Below are 22,452 nucleotides of genomic sequence, written 5' to 3'. Positions count from 1 at the left end.
GTTTAAATGTTCTAAGCTCACAAGAACAAGAGTAGAGCTGGGATTGAGGTTATCTTTGGGGTCAGCCAGCCCTGGACTCAAATCCTGGCTCTGCCCCAATCCTGTTGTATGAACCTATAGGCAAGCAGCTTAACTTCTGAGTCTTAGTTTCCTATGCTTAAAATGGGAGCAAGAAAGTACTCATTTCCAACCCTAGAGGAGAAAGCAGGAAAAGACCTCTCTGACCTCAGCCGTAGCAATTTCTTACTTGACACATCCCCAAAGGCAAGGGAATTAAAAGCAAAAATGAACTACTGGGACCTTATGAAGACAAAAAGCTTCTGCACAGCAAAGGAAACAACCAACAAAACTAAAAGGCAACCAACGGAATGGGAAAAGATATTTGCAAATGACATATCGGACAAAGGGCTAGTATCCAAAATCTATAAAGAGCTCACCAAACTCCACACCCGAAAAACAAATAACCCAGTGAAGAAATGGGCAGAAAACATGAATAGACACTTCTCTAAAGAAGACATCCGGATGGCCAACAGGCACATGAAAAGATGTTCAACGTCGCTCCTCATCAGGGAAATACAAATCAAAACCACACTCAGATATCACCTCACGCCAGTCAGAGTGGCCAAAATGAACAAATCAGGAGACTATAGATGCTGGAGAGGATGTGGAGAAACGGGAACCCTCTTGCACTGTTGGTGGGAATGCAAATTGGTGCAGCCAGTCTGGAAAACAGTGTGGAGGTTCCTCAAAAAATTAAAAATAGACCTACCCTATGACCCAGCAATAGCACTGCTAGGAATTTACCCAAGGGATACGGGAGTACTGATGCATAGGGGCACTTGTACCCCAATGTTTATAGCAGCACTCTTAACAATAGCCAAATTATGGAAAGAGCCTAAATGTCCATCAACAGATGAATGAATAAAGAAATTGTGGTTTATATACACAATGGAGTACTACGTGGCAATGAGAAAGAATGAAATATGGCCCTTTGCAGGAATGTGGATGGAACTGGAGAGTGTTATGCTAAGTGAAATAAGCCATACAGAGAAAGACAGATACCATATGGTTTCACTCTTATGTGGATCCTGAGAAACGTAACAGAAACCCATGGGGGAGGGGAAGGAAAAAAAAAAAAAGAGGTTAGAGTGGAAGAGAGCCAAAGCATAAGAGACTCTTAAAAACTGAGAACAAACTGAGGGTTGATGGGGGGTGGGAGGGAGGGGAAGGTGGGTGATAGGTATTGAGGAGGGCACCTTTTGGGATGAGCACTGGGTGTTGTATGGAAACCAATTTGACAATAAATTTCATATATTGGAAAAAAAAAAGAAAAAAAAAGAAAAAGAAAATCTCCCTTAAAAAATTATTTTTGCATATGCTGTCACATACATATACATTTTATGATGATACCATAATATATTTGTTGTATTTTAAAATACAGACTATTTTTTTCAAAAAAAAAAAAAAAGAAAGTACTCATTTCCCTTGGATGTTGTGGTCACTTAGTGCACTTACGTATGTGTGTGTCTTGTGCAAAATTAACATAATCTCTAAATAAGATGTAGAGAATATGATTATTTTTATTCACCCAAAAAACAATGTATCTAATTATTTTAGGGGTGAAACAGGGTAAATTTACCCCCCCCCCCCGCCCTCGCCGCACATACATTTTGAGTAACGTGACTGCTCTCTTGTCTTTATTTTTAGAACATGCTTAAGGCAATCCATGCGACCCAGAAACAGATAGACCTGGTAAAGCTCCATGAACAATCCAAGAGGAACCTGGAAGAAGAAATCCAGAACTACAAGGATGAGGCTCAGAAGCAGAGAAAGATCATCTTTCAGCTGGAAAAGGAGCGAGATCGGTACATCAATGAAGCCAGTGACCTTACCCAAAAGGTAAGTCACTCCTTGACGATGTGGATGGAGCACAAGCACCTTCTTTCTGATCGTCACACACTGTAGCAAAGAGGATTTATTCAGATGTGCGCTTGTGGTTTGCATGAGAATTTAAGAGAAATGACGTCAGCAGAGTAAAAGCTGTCCCAGAGCTGATCTGGGCCAAACTGTGAAATGGACAAGGCCAGTGCTTAGGGGTCCCCTTCACCTGTTGTCGTGCCGTGCAGCTTCCCAGAGCTGGATGCGTGGGGGTGGGATGGGATGGGGGGGAGCTCTTGGCATCGTTATCTCTGCACCCTTTGTTCACACCCCCCACGTCTGGCCCTGAAACCCTTGTCCCTTCAGACCGAGGATTGCAGCTAGTAGTTAGGAGCAAGGTATCCAATTAAATAACCTCAGATTAAGACGTGAGTAACTACTGGCACCAGGCAAACGTTCACACAAGTGTGGGGAACCTGAAACCTCACCTGTGGCAGAAATTCACAGGGTGCGTAGCTAAGTCCCACATCTCTACCTCTTGTAAGCTGCTGAGGAGAGAGAATGCTCAAGGCAGTATCTTGAAGAATGACTTCGGGGATTTGGATTCTACTTTAACCAGTTGTCTTAGCACATTGCCAGCATTAAGCATGACTGGTCAGACTATCCACCTTCAGTGCATTCACAGCTACATAGAGCAGGGGGCTTCACGAGGGGGTTTCATGGTGTCAGGAGGTGGGGTTGGGGAATGGGGGAAAGTTTTAAGTATGAGGCTGAGAGAAGAGAGTTTGGGAGAAAAGACTCATTTAATGAGGTTCCCAACCACCCCCGGCTGCCTCGAAAAGTGTTCTCTACTCTGTAGCATAAGCCCTCTTTATCATCTCCTCAATGAGATCTTCAGTGCATTCTACAGTGTTTACCAGTGCGCTTGAATGTTTACATTTGTTTTGTGTTTTTTCTGGAGTGGGATCTCAGAGAAGATGACAAGGAGGACAGCCAACATTTGAATTATAAACATTAAGTAAGTGGGAAACAAGCATTACTGTTAGGAAATCAGCTTCTTCCCGCTTAGACTAAATAAATGCCTAGCAGATGTTTGTAGAATGTAAGTTTGGAGGAACACAAATGCATATGCTCTGTCAAGCCCTGGCTGGACGTGTCTTCCTTGTAAAAGATCCCCCCGGTGATTCTCATACCCCTGACTGGGAGCCGTTGGTATACAGCATTTCTCTTCTGACTTAATCATCTTACAAGCGCCATTGAATGATTTCCTGACTCGGAGACGACCAGCTGTCAGTTCAGGAACTCGTATTCTCCAGCCTGGGCTGGCCCATTAGGCTCTGCATCCGTCAGCTTAAGCTATAACAAATAACCCTCAAATTTCAGTGGTTTATAGCAACAAAGATTTATCTTTTGCTCAAATCAATGGTCTTTGAGGGTCAGCTGCAGCCCTGTTTCATGCCATCTTCACTTCAGGCTGGCCTCGTACAGAGGGAAAACAGAGTAATAGTGAACCTTGTGATGCTCTCAGAGCTTCTGCTGGTAAGGGAAGGGCGCAGGGCTTGTCCATTCATATTCCCTTGGCCAAAGCTAGTCACGTGGCCAAGCCCAACATCCCTGGATAGGAGTATAAATCCTTCTAAGAGAGAGGCACTGTCTGGTGAGACAGTAAATATATCTGAACATATAATCTGTCGCAGCTTCCTACTTCACCTTCTTGATGATCAATCTCTCTCCACTCCTGGCTGCCATCACACTATCAAAACTAGCTGTTAAAAATTCCGATGTGATCTTAGTATCACCCCCAGCCTTACAAACCTCTGTCACTTCTCAGCAACTGGGGCAGTGCATCTTTAGCACATGTAGAAAATAATATGTCTATAGCTAGTGGGAATTAGGGGGAAACTGCTCAGGGCTGCAGCGGACTAACCCAGGGATGCCTTGGTCCCCCCTGGTAGAGTGAGTCAGTATTTGGACACATATCTATAACGCATGCAAGACAAAGTAATTGGTATGCTGTGATTTATGAGACAGAGTCCAAGCTCTTTGTTCTTCCTGGAAAATCCTTCCTTCCCTTCTCTGTATGGAAAACTCCTCTTCATCCTTCAATACCCAGCTCAAGTGCTCATCTCTGGGGTCATGCCTGCCCTGACCTCTACTTTACGGATTTGTTGATATCTCTGGAATGGCACTTATCATCTTCTCGAGTATTTTCTTTGCACATTTGTTTTTCTTACTTTACAGAGAGCTCTTGAGAATAGGGTCTTTACCTCATTCATTTCTTCACCTGCAGTGTGCTGGTAAATACTAGGCACCAATAAAGTGTGTGTTAAACAGATGGATACATGGCAAGTGATAAAAAGAATGCTGCCACTGATTTTAATACTGGATTATATATTTTTCTGTTTCCTTGTAAAAGGTAAGGGTACCAAGTTTTTTGTTGTTGTTTATTTTTTCTCTTTTCTTTTCTTTCTTTTCTTTAACTTAAATCCAAGTTAGTTAATGTATAGTATAGTATTGGTTTCAGGAGCAGAATTTAGTGATTCATCACTTACATACAACACCCAATGCTCATCCCAAGTGTCCTCCTTAATGCCCATCACCCATTTAGCCCATCCCCCCACCCAACTCCCCTCCAGCAACCCTCAGCTTGTTCTCTGTATTTAGAAATCTCTTATGGTTTGCCTCTAAAAGTGCCAAGTTTTGCTGGTAACTGTTTTTCACAATTTCTGATGTTTAATCGCATAAGCTTATATAATATATCACTAAATCATCTGAGCACAGTTCTTAAAATATTATTTATTAACTGCAATTTTTCTGTCTCTTACTTAACCCCTGATAGCCTTATATATGTTGCTATGGCAACTCCAGTCATCTCTAGACTTCTTATTAAGGTCCCGTGTGTCCTTAATACATATAAGAAATATGCTCCTCCCCATATTTCTTTCTTTGTTTACTGTTACACACACACACACACTCGCACACACATACCTCACTCATTCAGACAAACAGAAAACTCCCTTTCATGCATTCTATTGATAGGGAGTTGAGGACTGATATCGGGGGCTGGGGATAATGTCACAAAACTGATGTTTTTATCTATTTCTGGAGTGAGTGTATGTTGTTCCAAGTTTTGACCCAGCAATTTCTTTTGTAAGAACTCAATCTATGGAAAAATAAAAATGCAAAGAGTTTTACAAAAGAACATTCTTTGAAATAAATTCTGCTACATTTATATGAGACAATATTATGTACCATGAAAACCACGTGTTTGAAAAGTAGTTTTAAAAATAGGGAACATGTTCACAATATGAATCTGACAAAAACAGAATGCAAAATTACTTATATGGTTTGACCTAATTTTATCCCTGTGCATAGGAGAAGGGTTGATATTTGATTTTGAACTCTTTGTATTACTTATTTTCTAAATAGGTACCAAATATTTTTTGAAAGATGGATGGAAAGTATAATTAGATATCTGAATTAACTACTCAAAGACTTACTTATAGGTACTTACATTAAATTCTTCTTCAATAACATATTTTTTTTTAAATTTTTTTTAATGTTTATTTATTTTTGAGACAGAGAGAGACAGAGCATGAACGGGGGAGGGTCAGAGAGAGAGGGAGACACAGAATCTGAAACAGGCTCCAGGCTCTGAGCCATCAGCACAGAGCCCGACGCGGGGCTCGAACTCACGGACTGTGAGATCATGACCTGAGCCGAAGTCGGACGCTTAACTGACTGAGCCACCCAGGCGCCCCTCAATAACATATTTATCATTATGGGGCTTCCCTCACTTCAAATTCATTTGAAACATGTTGCCATAATGGACAATCTTACCTGAACTATCCTTGGCAGTTTTAGCTATGAGTGACTTATGGCACGGTCTCTTCTGCCTTCTGGGCTGCAAAAACAGTGTCGATATTTGCCTTCTGCTTCTTTCCATTTAGAGAAAAAAAAGGTGAAATCTTAGATACTAAAAGGCCTACATTACATTTTATTAATTTTACTTGGCATTTGCAAACAAGGCAGAGGATCCTTTTCTGTGCCAGAATTGGATGGCTCAGAATCCCAAACCTTTTCTTATGTGCCTGTCTCAGTCAACACTTGCCATAATAATGCTGCATAATACAGAACCACCAAATCTCCCTGGAGTGCAAAAATAAGCACTTATTTCGCACACATCTGCAGTTGAGTGGGAGTCAGGTGATCGAGGCTAGGCTTGCCTGTACTTGGCTTGAGGCTGTGAATTGGGTCTGGTTTTGCTCTACATGTTTCTGATTCTCAGGATGCATGGTGTTCTCATGGAGAAAGAAAGGAAAGCAAAGGACAAACCCACCCACACAAGCACAATTCACAGCTCTCTACTTGCCTAATGTCCTTTGACATCCCATTGGCTGTGGCAAGTCACATGTCTGATCTCAACAGCAAGGGGAGATAGACTCTTCCCACCAAGGTGGTGGGGACAGGGAGAGGGAGTGAATATTTGCAGAACCATAAGATAACCTAGTCCAATGTTTCAGCACTTTTTATCCTCATGGTTTCTCCTCTGCTGCACTCCCAAATTTTACTATTCAGATAAGTCGAGAGGCACTAGGAATGGCATTGTGAGTCGTGGTCCACCATATTTACTGAACTTTTGTAAATTCTGGGTAAAACCATTCCTGGTTAATAGTTAAATCTGTGACCCATCTTGCATATTATGCACTTAACTCATTTTAGAACCCCTCCCTTTTCATTTTAAATATTAAACTTCTGGTCATTCCTCTCCCAGACATTTTATATGCCAGAAAGCATTCTTTCACAATGGATGCTTACCTACATGTCCCTTAATGCTCTGCTTATTTGCCTGTAACAGTGTCACTCACGCAAAACCCTCCTGCACAAAGTTCCAAGGCATGAATAATAATGTGCTTTCAAGGGCTTAGCAGTAAATGAGGAAAGCAAAGGTTGATCAAAGAAATATTGTTGACTGAATAGGTACTTCATGATGAAATGAAGCTCCTGTTTCTTTGATATTAATTTGAAGTTTTATAAGAGCATCTTCCATAGGATAGAACCCCGGACATACACAAATTATAAGCTTTTTCTGTTGTAATAAAATTAGTGTACAAGGGATTACTGCTTTCCTGCAGAACAGAATTTGACCCATAGAAACATCAAATTTGTTAAGTACTAATATTATAGAATAGGACATAATGTTAACCTGTCACAAAAATCTATTATTTATTAAATGATGAAATTATGATATGCTGGGTACTTAGATGATGGTGTAAATATATGTATCTCCTCACTTAAATCCTCATAATAGCCATCTGAGGTAGATACTATTCTATCCCTCATTTTATGACATAATGTAATATGTTATTAAAAACAGACACATAGATATGCCTCTCTAAATTTAAGGTAGAAGATAAAATAAGAAAGCAAGAAAAATAGAGGAGACTTAAAATCTCACGTGCCTGGCCACATAGGGTTTTTGTTTGTTTGGTTTTTTTGGTTTGTTTGCTTTTTTTTAGAGAGTGAGTTTTTTAGTTTCATTATGAAGGTAAAGGCATTGTTAGCATTCAAACCATTGACATTGAGTCAGAAAAACTTATTGGAGAAGTTTATTATACTGATATTTCATCAAATGTAAGTTAAAGGGTTCCAAATTCAATGACCTACTTTCTTATCCTGCCTTAGTCTATATGATGTTTTGACTATGCTGCAGATTTCCAGCATGCATTATTGATTTTTATCTCACTCTTATTTCTATTGGCAGGTTGTTTTAACAGAAAAAGAAAAGGTAGTAGGTTATAAACTGGAATTGTACCCTCATAGTGCACTGTAAGCATTTTCTGGGCTAGTCTGAAGTAGGCTTATGAGGGCCAGGATCTCCAAGTCTCTGGCTGTAACAAAGCTTTCTATATTTGTGTGGGATTTATCTCATGAGTTGGTTTGAGGTATCTAAAAGTGTAATCAATTAATTAAACTCCAGTCCCACAGCTGGCATCCCATATTCTCTGATATGCCATTTTCAACAGGGGACAATCTGCTGACTAAAGGCTTTGCTCCTACTTAACACCCCACACATTTTATGAATTTTCAGGATTTGACATCAGTTTGAATGATTTCCATAGAAAAAAATCGAGTTCCAACTCTCAGAACTAAATTGCTTTGTAAATTGTCTTTTCCTTTTTCCTTTTTTTTCCATTGTCACTTAACTAAAATATCTTTGATCTTGGTATCACGATGGGTTCTTATTACTCCCAGCTTTAACAATCCAGAAGCATGTGCACTGTGATTTTGTGCACTGTTTTGTGCAGAAAGATGGACCCTGGCAGCCGATGCCTCCAAAAGAAATGCCCTTGGCTGCGTCCTTTTTCTGGAGTGTTCTTCTGTCTGTGCAAAGGATTATTCTTGTTATATCTCAAAGTGATTGAACAAGCGATTTTTTTCTTTTCTCTGATGTGCAGCTTGATATTCTGAATGCTGATGATGCTGTTCAAAGTATTTTCAATCCATTCGTTTCACTGACCCCAAAGAGGGTAATCATGTCCATAGAAAGGCTAAATTTTAGTCTAAAGTAGTGCCTTTTCTTTTTTTAAAATCAAACAAATAACTGATCTAATGGATATCTTATTTAGGTTTTTACATTTATTTTTAACTTACACATTTTCGTTACTGTGGTGGTACCTTAAAACACTGCCTGCTATAGATTCTGCAGATATGGATCAAAGAAATGAGGGGAGAAGGAATGGGGTTTCCATTCATTTCAGATGTATCCACATGCCTTTTCCCCAGACCTCCTTGTCTCAGATTTTCTAATTTATTTCCTTCTAGATCCTCAACCAACCATCGAAACCATTCACCACTGTCTGTATACATTCTTACTTTGGGATACTTACTTTCTTTTTTTTTTTTTAATTAACGTTTATTTATTTTTGAGACAGGGAGAGACAGAGCATGAACAGGGGAGGGTCAGAGAGAGGGAGACACAGAATCTGAAGCAGGCTCCAGGCTCTGAGCCATCAGCACAGAGCCCGACGCGGGGCTCGAACTCACGGACCGCGAGATCATGACCTGAGCCGAAGTCGGCCCCTTAACCGACTGAGCCACCCAGGCGCCCCTGGGATACTTTCTTTCCACACAGAGTGGATGATAGCAATTAATAATAATAAAACTATAAAAGCATATGAAAATACTTCGTACAAATCTAGTGGCATAAATTTAAAAAAATGGCCGAAATGGTCAATTCTCTCAAAAATACATACCTACATCAAGGTATGACTTGAGGAGAAGTAGAAAACATAGAAAAATCAATAGCTATGGCCACCAAAAAAAAAAAAAAATGAAGGAGAATAAGCTCCAACACTCACAGAGGGCCTAATAACTTTATAATTGAGTTTCTTCAGACTTTTAAGAATCAAATAGTTCTCAGGCTCTATAACTTTCGAAAAAGTGCTGCTCATGCACTTTGTATCTTTTGGGGTAATACTGATTGGCACTGCTCTAGTGATGTATAACCCATGCCTTCTGCAGTGATAATGAATAAAGACTCCAGGCCAAGGAGAGAGCTTGGGGTCTGAGGTGAGTCCTTGGTTGGGATGGTTGAGGAATAAAAAGGAAGAGGTAGTTCCCACAAATTGTCTAAATCCCAAATATTAACTGCTTAGAAAATATATGTAGGACCATTCTTAGAAACTATCCATTAACCTTCCAGTGTTTGAACCTGTCATAACACCCTATACATGTCCTGGTTATATTTGTACCTTGGTTATCCATTTTGTGGTGGAGTCACTCAGCAGAGGTGAACTTGAGGGTAGGGAATGTGTCTTCTGGTTCTTTACATCACTAGTGCTTTTACAGTGCCTGCCATAGATAAGTCCTCAATACATGTTTATTGAGTGAATGAATAAATGGGTGAGTGGATGAAAGAGTGAACAGAAAGGTACTCTGTTCACTTTACGAAACTAGCAGAAACCTTGATACTGAAATAGAACGAAAAAGGAAGTTAGAGACTTAGATCACTTGTGAATACTTATGCAGAATCCTAAATGAAATTCTGGCAAACCAAATTCAACAGTACATTAAAAGCATCATCCAGTATGACCAAAGAGGGTTTGTCCTGAAACTGCAAGGATAGTTTTCTGTTAAGAAAACTGTTGCTGGCACTATGGAAATGGAAAGCGTTACAGCCATTTTGGAAATCAATCTATCAATATGTATTAAAGTTAAAAACATATATGTCTTTTGAACCAGATATTTCACTCCTGGGAATGCTTCCCAACAGAAGTAAAAACACAGGAGCATAAGGACACATGTACAGAAATGATTATTTCAGCAGGGTTCAGAGCAGCAAAAAAGTGGAAACCAAACTAAGGCCCCTCAGAGGGGAAGCGCTGAGTGTATAGTGTCTCACTCACACTGGAGGGCATTAAACCACCTTTAAAGAGAATGAATTAGAGTTACTCCACATGATTCCCCAAAATATTATCGAGAGATTAAAAAGCAAGGTGCACAAAATGTGTATAAGGAGATTACATTTTGCTGAAAAATAAAAACAAAACCCAAAAAAGCAAGACAAAGGAAGACAAACAAATCCCTGTGTCTGTATATTTACTAGTTGAAGAGCTGTGGGTGATATTACTTTTTTTTTTTTTACTTAAATTTCTTTCCTTGTAAAATGAGGGTGATTAATAATGCATATCTCATAGGATTTTTTGTAAAGATTAAATGATAGAATGTACCTGAGAAATATTGGCTGTTATTATTATTATGCTAGAAGACTTGAATATATGTAGAATTCAAAGAAAAATGTGGAAGAACACATACTAAATTGTTAACCTGGTTACTTTATGTGTCAATGAGGGGTTGATATGGGTAGAAGAGAGAAGGAAGATCCAAGTAAATAAGTAAAAGAAAAAAAAATTCACGTTGATGCACTTATTTAAAATTATGGCACATGGGACTACTTATAAACACATAAAATTAAAATACTTATAAAAGGAAACATTTATTAGTAAGTATATCAAATAAATAGAACCAATAAGAAAAAAATAGTATAAAATAATATACGCTGAAAAGGCTTTTACTAAAATTTAACTCCATGCTTCCTTAAATATTTTTTAAATGTTTATTTATTTATTTTGAGAGAGAGACAGAGAGACAGAGAGTTGGGGAGAGGCAGAGAGAGAGGGAAAGAGAGAATCCCAAGCAGGCCCCGTGCCGTCAGTGCAGAGCCCAACGCCGAGCTCGAACTCACAAACTGGGAGATCCTGACCTGAACTGAAATCAAGAGTTGCAGGCTTAACTGACGGAGCCAACCAGGTGCCCCTTTTCTTAAATATTTCTAAGAAAACTTTGAAAGGTGTTTATTTAAAGATATAAAGGATAAATATATTAAACACTAGGCATCATTAACTCTGATGGGAAAACATTAGAATTGTTTCTTGGAGTGTGTTTTCTGGAATACTAACTCCACATGGGGGAATAAAAGGCTTCTGTAGTGCAATGACTTGGGAACATGTTGCTCACAAGTAACCCACACCTGAGTCGTAATGAATATGAGTGTGTCAAAGGCGTAAGTACTTTTTGACCTTTAGGTTCTAGATAAAATACCTCCTTTTCAGAGAAACCTTCTCTGGCCATGTTACTGCATGGGCATGCCCTTCTTTCTATTCTCTGTCACATTGCTGTTTCTTTCCTTTAGTTATAACCATTAATTAAAATAACGCTACTGAAATGCAGTAAAAATCTTCTGAAGAATTTTCCCCTTATATATTCTAGCTTTTGTCTAGACCATCATTCCATTGATTCAGTCTTCCTTGCTAAAGTTTTTCTTCTGAAGGAATTTTTGAAGAAGTTTGTCCTTAAAAAATCAATTTCTGTGGACATTGCAGCTGAGAGTCATGATTATATAATTTCAATTGTATGGATTGCTTGTTGAGAAGCATTGGCTCACGGTGGAATTTTGTGCCTCGGTTTTTCATAGTTGCAAAAAAGAGGCAGTTATCTTGTATCTCATCTTTCCTAGAAGTGTTTTGTGCACAATAGAATGCATTTTTATGAAATCCTTTGAGTTTCCCTGATGGAGCGAGTTTGACATTGGCAAGACAGTGCTTTGATTGCTATCGATGTCCAAAGGCCACTTTTCTTTTTCGTGGTTAAATTTATAAAGCTGTGAGTGTGGCCAAACAGCTAAGTTATCTCTTATCTTTCTTAGTGCTCCATGTGAAGATCTGTTTAAACCTGCACCTTTTCTTTTTCTTTTTCTTTTTCTTTTTTTGGTGGGTGGGTGTTCAGGAGAGGTTTTCAGAATTGAAAGAATTTTTTTCCTCTTGTGATCACAAAATAACTGCTAAAGCCTTCATGCTTGAGCAGAACTCTGGTATAGATAAAATGTATGTTTGCCCCTAATCAGCTGGGCTGAATTTCTGTGTTGCACTGCACTGATCAGAACTGCAGTCAGATTTCCTGATTGCTAACATTTCTACCAGCTACCCTTAGATCAAAATCTCTGTTTGTCCTGATCTGATAATTACAGATTGGCTATGTAACCATTTTCCTATACTTCTTTTTCCCCCAGGTTCTCATGAACATGGAAGACATAAAAATCCGTGAAATGCAGATTTTTGACTACAGGAAAAAAATCGCTGAATCAGAAACTAAATTAAAACAGCAACAGAACCTGTATGAAGCGGTGAGGTCAGACAGGAATCTGTATAGCAAAAATCTAGTTGAGGCTCAGGTAAAGAATATGTTTTTGTCTTTATGTTTTGACTCCTCCCCTTCCTGGGTTCAAAGCAGTTTCTGTTATCCTAATGGCAGGATTTAGAACAAGGCAAGCAAGAAATCTCATGGAATTCACCTGAGAGAGAAGGATCAGTTTGTGCAGAACTATCAGATTATTTGAAATAGAAATGACACAACTTGATACAATGTGAAGATCATGGTCCTGCTTTTAATTATTATGTAGAATTGTCATTCTCTTGTTTCTAATTTTTCAAACTGCTAATAGCTACCATGGCTGAGAGGGGAGCAGCATTCTGTTGTCATTTAATTGCACATCTTTGCTTTGTAATCTCTTAGTTATAATGTTTGTTGTTGGGCCAATTCTTCCCTTGTAAAATGAAGAATAAAATGTGTGTGTTGTGTATATGTTTGTTGTATGTGTGTTGTATGTATGTGTTGTGCGTGTATGTGTGTGTGAACTGTTCATTATGCATACTTTGTATATATCTCATGAGAATATTTTGAGAGTTAATGCTACAAAGTACTTTCAGGTTGATGGGCACAAGGTACAAAGAACAACAACCTGGTGGTGATTGTCCAAGAGACCATTGTTTTGAGAGAACCTCCCTTAAAAGCTCTTGACTATGTATTGAACTTCTATACAGAGGGTGATGTCTATTTAATTCACTTTCAAACATTTCTCCTTTCATTTTGTTAGGATGAAATAACAGAAATGAAGAGAAAATTAAAGATTATGACCCATCAGGTAGATCAGCTGAAAGAAGAAATCTCAGCCAAAGAGTCAGCACTTGTGAAGTTACATCTGGAACAGCAGCGGATAGAAAAGGAGAAGGAAACTTTGAAGGTACAGATCTTATAATAAAAGTGATGGACCAATAGACTACCTCTTTGGCCCACTTGAGGCAGGCTCCATGCTCATTGAAGGCAACAAGGTGCAGGGAGAACAACCGAGGAACCAGGAGGGTGAACTCTAACACCTTCAGGTCAGGCTTCTGTATGGATAGTGCTCCCAGGTAGAGCAGAGGAGGAAGCCAGTGGAGATGCATAAGCACCCCTTTCACCTATACTGCTATCATCACATCAGTGGAAGAGAAACTAGCAGGTCAGCAGTGCCTAGGAAGTCCTGGAGCTTTCAGGCTTGCTACAATCCCTTTGCATTTATAACCTCAGTCCAACACCCATACCCAACCCTCCCAAACTCTTCCCTGGACCTTCCATAAGGTGGTGCTGGTGAGACTTTGTCCCTCTGCTCCTAATAGTTGTTTGCTTTATGTGCACCTGAGTTTTCTACCTGCATTAGCATTAGCCACTCCTCCAGAGCATCACCTCTGTCTTTATATATACTACTAAGACATATCCTTTTAAATCTACTAACTTCGAACATTATATGTCTACCAATATAACATAAAGACTTTCCCCAAGAATACAGACCAAATAATTATGCCCTTTCAAATCCATGAACCAAATATGTTTTAGTATACACATTCACTAAACCTATTTTCCTTTTCCTATCTAATCCAGTAGATTTCCCTTCTAATCCATTTGACCGAAGAATTAAAAAGGAACTTCTAAGAGTATGAAAGTATCACTTTCATTTGAAAATGTATATGCAGAATACTCATGGATGTCTATAAGCCACTTGCAGGAACTATCTATAGCAAATGAGAGACTGGGTGTCTTGGTTTCTGCACATATTTGTTTTCAAAGATAGTTTCTATATTGAAAATGTGTAGCTTTAATGCCAAATTTCCTTGATTCCAAGATGCCATAGATTGAATATACACTCTGAATTTCATAATGGGTTTTGTCAACTTAATGATGGGTCTTCGTGTAAATAAAACTACTATATTAAATCAAGGCACATTTGGTTTGAGAAAGATTAAAATATAACAAAACTGCCTTTACAAAAAGATATGATAATTGATATTTACCTAAGACTTGATCTTCCCACTCTAGATTATGATACAAAAGGAGTAGGAGGAGGGACTTAAGATGGTGGAATAGTAAGGGGACCCTGAGCTTGCCTTGTCCCTCGAATACAGCTAGATCAACATGAAATCATTTTAAACAACTAGGATATCGGTCTGAGGATTATGAAAACAATCTACACAATTGGAGGGAGAGAATGTGACAGAAACAAGGATTGGAGCTGTGAATTGGGGGAGAGGAAAGCAGTGGTGCTGCGTAGGGAAGGGAACCCTTTGGCAGGGAGTGGTCAGGAAGAGAGAGAAAGAGTGGTGGGGATTGAATTAGTGTAGGATTTGTGGGAGATTCTGTGGTGCAGGGATCCCCTGGGTTGCACTGGGAGAGATTGCCCCCCACTTCCTACTGTACATTTTGAAGAGGGTTTTTTTTTTTGCCTTTCCAAGGACAAAAGACCCACCAGGAGCTGTTGAGTGGCCAATTCAACTTCAGGGAACAGTGGTGCCCACAGATGGATGATATCCTGGTCCCAGCTTTTTGCTCTGTGCCACAATAGACTCCAGCGACTGGGTGTGCACTGTGTGACTACTTTTCTGGGACAGAACAGTGAAGGGCTTGCTGTGAGTCTCTCTTCCAGAGGAGGGGAGTGGTCTGAGTTTTGCTGGGCCTTTTAAGATTTGGTGTTTCGAAACCCAGCCATTGGCCAGAAATAAAACACAGAACTGTGGCACTGGGAAGATAGGTTAAGGATAGGGATCTGATAAAAGCCTGGGACATTTTTCTGTGAGTTCCTCCTGAACAGCAGAGGCTGTGGGTTCCCATCTCAGGGGAGGAGCGGACGGGATGATGCCATCTTCCACCCACCCCCCTGCATACCAGTGGTATCAGACTTCAGAGAGAAACACAGCACCATCTAGTAGAGGCCGAAATTGCTTCCGCCAAGCCCCGCCCACCTACACCTTCCAGGCATATCTCCACTAGGGCAAGTTGGCCTGAACCAGAGTAGCAGGACCCTTGTCCAGAAGACCAGCACAAATCCCTTCCACCTGCTTTGTCTACATTTTATAGTGTGCTGCAATGTTTCAGCTTTAAGGGGAAACTGGATCTAGCTTCATTTGGGTTTCTTTTTGTTTGTTCATTTTCTTTGCTTCTCTTTTTGTTTATGTTGTTTTCTTTTCTTTTTCTTTCTTGGGTACAGAAAGAGCAAATTTGTTATTCTATTTATTTTCTTTATTGTTAAACCTTTTTTGAATTTTTAATTTCTTTTTGAAAATATTTTTTCTTGGGGCGTCAGGGTGGCTCAGTCGGTTGAGTGTCTGCTTCTCTGATGAACATGGGTGCAAAAAGTTTCAACAAAATACTAGCAAATCAAATCCAACAATACATTAAAAGAATTATTCACTATGACCAAGTGGGATTTATTCCTGGATTGCAGGAGTGGTTCAATATCTGCAGATCAATCAATGTGATATACCACATTAATAAAAGAAAGGATAAAAACCATATGATCATTTCTGTAGATGAAGAAAAAGCATTTGATAAAGTACAGCATCCTTTCTTGACAAAAACCCTCAAGAAAGTAGGGATAGAATGAACATACCTCAACGTCATAAAGGCCATGTACTAAAAACCCACAGTTAATGTCATCCTCAGTGGGAAAAAAACTGAGAGTTTTCCCATTAAGGTGAAGAACATGACAGGCATGTCCACTCTCACCACTATTGTTCAATGTAGTACTGGAAGTCCTAGCCTCAGCAATCAGGCAACAAAAAGAAATAAAAGGCATCCAAATTGGCAAGAAAGACGTCAAACTTTCACTCTTTGCAGATGACATGATTCTCTATGTAGAAAACCCAAAAGATTCCACCAAAAAAATTGCTTGAACATGAATTCAGCAAAGTTGCAGGATATAAAATTAATGTACAGAAATCTGTTGCATTTCTATACACCAATAATGAAGCAACATAAAGAGAAATCAAGGAATTGATCCCATTTACAATTGCACTAAAAACCATAAGATACCTAGGAATAAACCTAACTAAAGAGGTAAAATATCTGTACACTGAAAACTATAGAATGCTAATGAAAGAAATTGAAGAAGACACAAAGAAATGGAAGAACATTCCATGCTTTGGAAGACCAAACATTGTTAAAATGTCTATGCTACCCAAAGCAATCTACACATTCAAGGCAATCCCTATCAAAATGACACCAGCATTCTTCACAGAGCTAGAACAAACAATTCTAAAATGTTTATGGAACCAGAAAAGACCCTGAATAGCCAAAATAATGTTGAAAAGAAAACCAAAGCTGGAGGCATCACAATTCCGGACTTCAAGCTGTTATTACAAAGCTGTAGTCATCAAGATGGTATGGTACTGGCACAAAAAGACACATAGATCAATGGAACAGGATAGAGAACCCAGGAATGGACCCACAGATGTATGGCCAACTAATCTTCAACAAAGCATGAAAGAATACCCAAGGGAAAAAAGTCTCTCAGCAAACAGTGTTGGGAAAACTGGACAGTGACTTGCAGAAGAATGAACCTGGACCACTTCTTTATACCATACATAAAAATAAATTCAAAATGGTTGGAAGATGGAAGATGTAAGACAGGAAACCATTAAAATCCTAGAGGAGAAAACGGCAGCCTCTTTGACCTCGACTGCAGCAACTTCTTGCTAGACATGTCTCTGGAGACAAGAAAAGCAAATATGAACTACTGGGACCTAGTCAAGATAAAAATCTTCTGCACAGCAAAGGAAACAATCAACAAAACTAAAAGGCAACCGACGGAATGGGAGAAGATATTTGCAAATGACATATCAGATAAAGGGTTAGTATCCAAAATCTATAAGGAACTTATCAAACCCAACACCCAAAAAACCAGAATAATCCGGTGAAGAAATGGGCAGAGGACATGAATAGACACTTTTCCAAAGAAGACATCCAGGTGGCTAAGAGACACATGAAAAGATGCTCAACATCACTCATCATCAGGGAAATACAAACCAAAACCACAATGAAATACCACCTCACATCTGACAGAACGGCTAACATTAACAACTCAGGAAGCAACAGATGTTGATGAGGATGTGAAAAAGGGGAACCCTTTTGCACTGTTGGTGGGAATGCAAACTGGTGCAGCTGCTCTGGAAAACAGTATGGAGGTTCCTCAAAAAGTTAAAAATAGAACTACTCATGACCCAGCAATTGCACTACTAGGTATTTATCCAAAGGATACAAAAATGCTGATTCCAAGGGGCACATGCACCCCAATGTTTATAGCAGCACTATCAGCAATAGCCAAATTATGGAAAGAGCCCAGATGTCCATCAACTGATGAATGGATAAGAAGATGTGAGATACATATACAATGGAAATTACTCGGCAGTCAAATAGAATGAAATCCTACCACTTGCAACAACATGGATGAAGTGAAATAAGTCAGTCAGAGAAAGACAAATATCATATGATTTCACTCATATGTGGAATTTAAGGAACAAAACATAGGGGCAGAGGAGGAAAAATAAAATAAGATAAAAATAGGGAGGCAAACCATGAGGGACTCTTAACTATAGAGTAAACACAGACGGTTGATGGAGGGGTGAGCTGAATCAGGGTGATGGGTGTTAAAAAGGGCACTTGCTGGGATGAAAACTGGATGTTATAGATAAATGATCAATCACTAAATTCTACTCCTGAAACCAATACTATACTATAAGTTAACTAACTTGAATCCAAATAAAAAATAAATTACTTAAAAAAAATTATAACAAATCTGCATTTAAATGCATTTCCATATAAAGAAATATAAATATATATTTTTAAATTGGAAAATATCCTTCATCTTTGCCCCTGTTCTCCTTGTTCGAAGGAATAGTTTTGTAGATGGTAGCCTGTTTCACCCTGGAGCCTGTAGTGGGACGGGTTTATTAATCATTGAATGAATCGGAAGAATCTTTTTATAAACAGTGCTTCACCCATCGGCCTCATGGACCCATGTTAGCAAGGCTTCAGTGTAGCTCTATTTGGTACATCATGACATTGATCCTCATCTCTTACTAGTTAGTATTCCCAACTAGTGCTCTTTTCAAAAGATTATGACCCTATGAGTGGGGTCCAAGGTGGAGCTAAACTGCCTTCTATAAAATTCTGCTTTAGATAAAGCAATGTCCTATGCAAGAGATCAATTGTTCCTAATTCCCTAGAGTTTGACTTGGTTATTATTTGTTTCAATTATGCCCTCCATCATCATACATGTACAGCTCCAAAGAAGCGTCATAATAAAATGAAGGGCAATAGAGCTGGTATTTGGTCCTGTACCAGCACAGCTGGCAGCTGGCGAACATGAAAGGTGATTAAAGGGCTTCTACCCTAGAGAGTCTGCTCTAAACGGGGAATCCTAGGTCTGGATAGCTTTGGACCGTTGATTATAGAAAGGTGATTGATTGCTTTGGACTTCCTATGAAACCAGGGTGACTTTTTTTCCCTGGCATTTGCCATTGAGGCAAGAATGAGGAACAGAAAAAGGATGTCTGCTTAATCTATTATTTGAGGTTATCCAATGGTGCTTCGGCTGGATAATTTTGGCCTACCATTAGGCCTGCTTGACATTCTTTAGAAAAACATGACAGCTCAAATATGGAGTTTCAGCCTCTTGCCTTTGTAGCCTCATATTTGAATCACGTTTCACACAGGTCTCTAGATTTCATGCATCTGAAGTTCGCAAACCAAAACCCTGGAGGGAAGGGCAGATTTTCTAGTACCTTTGCTCCAAGAGACATTTCGCCTATTATTGTTGGGCTCTACAAAGCTTCGTGGGCACCTAATTCCTCCTGGAAGGGCAAGCCCCAGCCTGTGTTTTAGACCGTGATACGCCTTTTGACAGGACAACCCAATTTACTACTTCTCCAAGATGACAAAGAGTTGCCCATAATGGATCACCCTTGTCCCCGTTCATCCCCCCTCAAAAGAAACATCTTGCTCCTTCCATATTTCTTTTCCTTTTTCAGTTGCTCCCAGGCCTTACTGACTTCTCAGGATTCTAGACATTGTCAGCACATTATGGTTATGACAGAATGTCAATAGTCCTCTGAGACATTGCTGCATGTGCGTTCATCTGCCCATTCTGTCCCAGTCTTGTTTCATCAGTACTGACGGAGCCATCTCATTTGGAGTGTCCTAACAAGCCCCTGATTCTGCCTCGTCACCTTCAAATCATCCCACATCAGTCTGACAGCACTTTGATTCCTGGTGAATAATTCAGCAGCAGATTCTCTATGTCCAGAGCCCAGCATCACATTAGCAACTGGCTTCAGGGCACCTTATCCTTTTACTTAGTGGACTTTCTAGGGTGACCTGGATGGGAGCTGCCACATAGACAGAGAGGGGGAGGGAAAGAAAGCCTAATTATTCTCACGACTAGAAAACTTTAGGTGGTCCTATTAGTCTTAGATGTAAACAGATGATTTCTGTGAAACCCAGTGAATGTTGGGATCATGTACGAATGGGTGAAACACCTGTGAGTATGGTTCTTGAGCTATGATTTATACCTGCAGCCAAATTGGATGATATCTATTCCGTAAACACCTATCACAAAACCGTATGATTGTGGAGGCAGTGACTAAAGGGTGTGTCCCGTCATTGCATTACAATTACAACTTCATACCACTGGTAACACTTTCAGAGACGTGGATACCTCAGGTCCCACCTAGAACATTGCTTGATGGGCTTTTGGGAGCCCAGCAATTGTTACCATCTTTCCTGGGTGAGACAGCTCAGATTTATAGCTGCTAAATGCATTAGGCTCAAGGTGTTTTGTTGATGTTAACATTTGCTGCCATAGTCTAATGCCACATCTTGTTTACAGCCCATAAATTTATGACATAAGGAGACCACTCAGAATTTTGATATATTATGGGGGAAAAAAACACACAGTAATGCCAAACGCGTGAACGGTTTTACATTTCAGACAGATACTTTTACACACCGTTGATTGCATTTTAATATAACAGGGGTTTCATTCTGTTCTGCTGATGGATTCCGATCAGCTCTTGGCACTTAGGAACAGGGAAGTGAATGTTGCACATCTGGGAAAATAAAAGTTTTATTAAAGAAAACATGAGCCAAACAGGTATTTATGGCTGCCTTCACTGTCACCTTAACTGATTAAAGAAAGAGAGAGGCTGGTTCTTTGCTTTCTTTCCCAACAGGATTGCCAAAGTGGTAAGTATTAGACCAGATCTTTTCTCAATAAGTATTTGCTTTTGCTTATCCCTGTACCAAAAACATATTCGTGAATGAACAAACGAAATGTCATAAAAGAAACCTTTGGTTTCACAGTAGCTGGATGCCTTTAGTTTGTGACATTACACGTCTATTACTAAGTGTGCAGTATCTTCTACTGTTTGGATAAGCTTGAGATATGGAGTTAATGACTCTTAGCCTCCGTGAGTCCAACCTAACTAGAGTTGGGTTGGGTCACAGGCATTTGCAAATATGGGGCTTTCTGTCATCCCAGTGAACTTTCTGGATGGGTGGAGGTGGTGGTGGTGGTGGTGGTGGGGCTCCCAATACTTCCTTGAAGGAAAAATTTATTACTTTCTCACTGTCATTTGCCAGCCAGCAAACCATTGAAAAGTTGGAGCCTTACTATCATCTTGTCATCCCCCTTGTGTTTCCAGGCATGCGTAATAACAGAGCTCTATTCTTGTTACTTTTTGTGCTGAGCCCGTCTGTGATAAAAACCTGTCCTTCCCATGTGGAAGTGAAACCTCTCAAAGACATACTTTTGTTTCCTTTAATATGAATCCCTCTGTGGCTCCCCATTGTAGACTCTGTCCAGTGTGTGGCACACAAAACCTTTCCCAGTCTGGTTCAGCTTTACCTCCTGCTGTTCCCTACCTAACACTAATCCAGCCACACTGGATGTTGGCTGTGTGGTGAACATACCAGGTACTTTACAATTTGCATGCTTGGCTGTTTAATGCCTTCCCCCAACACAAGTCTCTGCATTTAGGAACTTATCTGTCAGTTGCCAAGGCTCCAACTGGTTCTTCCCTCTAACCCCTGGGCAGGCAGGAATTAGAAACTCCCATGTCCTTTTTCACTCAGTAGATAGCATTTGCACATTGTGGTGTGGTTTTATTTGTCATTTCTAACAGATGATGAATCGTTCAAGTTTTATTCTTGTATTTCACTTACAACAATTGGGTGGTGATAGCAGTGGGGGTACAGGGTTTGGAATCAGAAGATCTGGGTTGGAATCCAAACTCTGCTACTTACTAGCTGTGTGACCGTGTGCAAGTTAATTTGCTTTTCTTTGTCTCTTACGGATCACATTTGTTTTTTTTTAATGTTTATTTATTTTTGAGACAGAGAGAGACAGAGCATGAATGGGGGAGGGGCAGAGAGAGAGGGAGACACAGAATCGGAAGCAGGCTCCAGGCTCTGAGCCGTCAGCCCAGAGCCCGACGCGGGGCTCGAACTCACGGACCGCGAGATCATGACCTGAGCTGAAGTCGGACGCTTAACCAACTGAGCCACTCAGACGCCCTTTTTTATTTTTATTTTTTAACGTTTATTTATTTTTGAGACAGACAGTCTTACGGATCACATTTGTAAACTGGGGATAAGAGTAGCTATGCAAGATGCCTGATATCAAAATTCCTGAGATATTGTAGGTCACAAACATGCTTGTGGAATTGGAGTGAATGTGTCCTTTGATGTGAGGTATTTTCTTTCTGAAACTGACTAGTCCACGGCACCCTGTCTCCATCACTCTTACGATTTCCATGTGACCTCAAGAGCCTCAAGATCTGAGCTCTCCCCGGAAGTCTCCCTGACAACCATAGTCCTCTAACCTCCTATAACATCCATTCACTGTGTGCTAATAAAGATACTGAAAAA

General features: G+C 39.8%; 1 protein-coding gene across 3 annotated transcripts in view; it reads left to right on the top strand.

The window, feature by feature from the left end:
- Positions 1-22,452, top strand: part of CFAP58 (cilia and flagella associated protein 58) — a 113,153-nt gene that overhangs the window by 30,801 nt on the left and 59,900 nt on the right. For all 3 annotated transcript variants that reach the window (XM_060641556.3, XM_060641560.3, XM_060641559.3), the window contains exons 9-11: positions 1,708-1,899; positions 12,449-12,610; positions 13,313-13,459. In XM_060641556.3, the coding sequence (XP_060497539.3) occupies positions 1,708-1,899; positions 12,449-12,610; positions 13,313-13,459 (501 nt within the window). The remainder of the gene's footprint in view (positions 1-1,707; positions 1,900-12,448; positions 12,611-13,312; positions 13,460-22,452) is intronic.

The sequence above is a fragment of the Panthera onca genome, chromosome D2 (assembly GCF_046562875.1).
Source record: "Panthera onca isolate mPanOnc1 chromosome D2, mPanOnc1 haplotype 2, whole genome shotgun sequence".
Lineage (NCBI taxonomy): Eukaryota > Metazoa > Chordata > Mammalia > Carnivora > Felidae > Panthera > Panthera onca.
The sequence above is the reverse complement of the archived record's forward strand: the minus strand, read 5'-3'. Positions and strand labels throughout refer to the sequence as shown.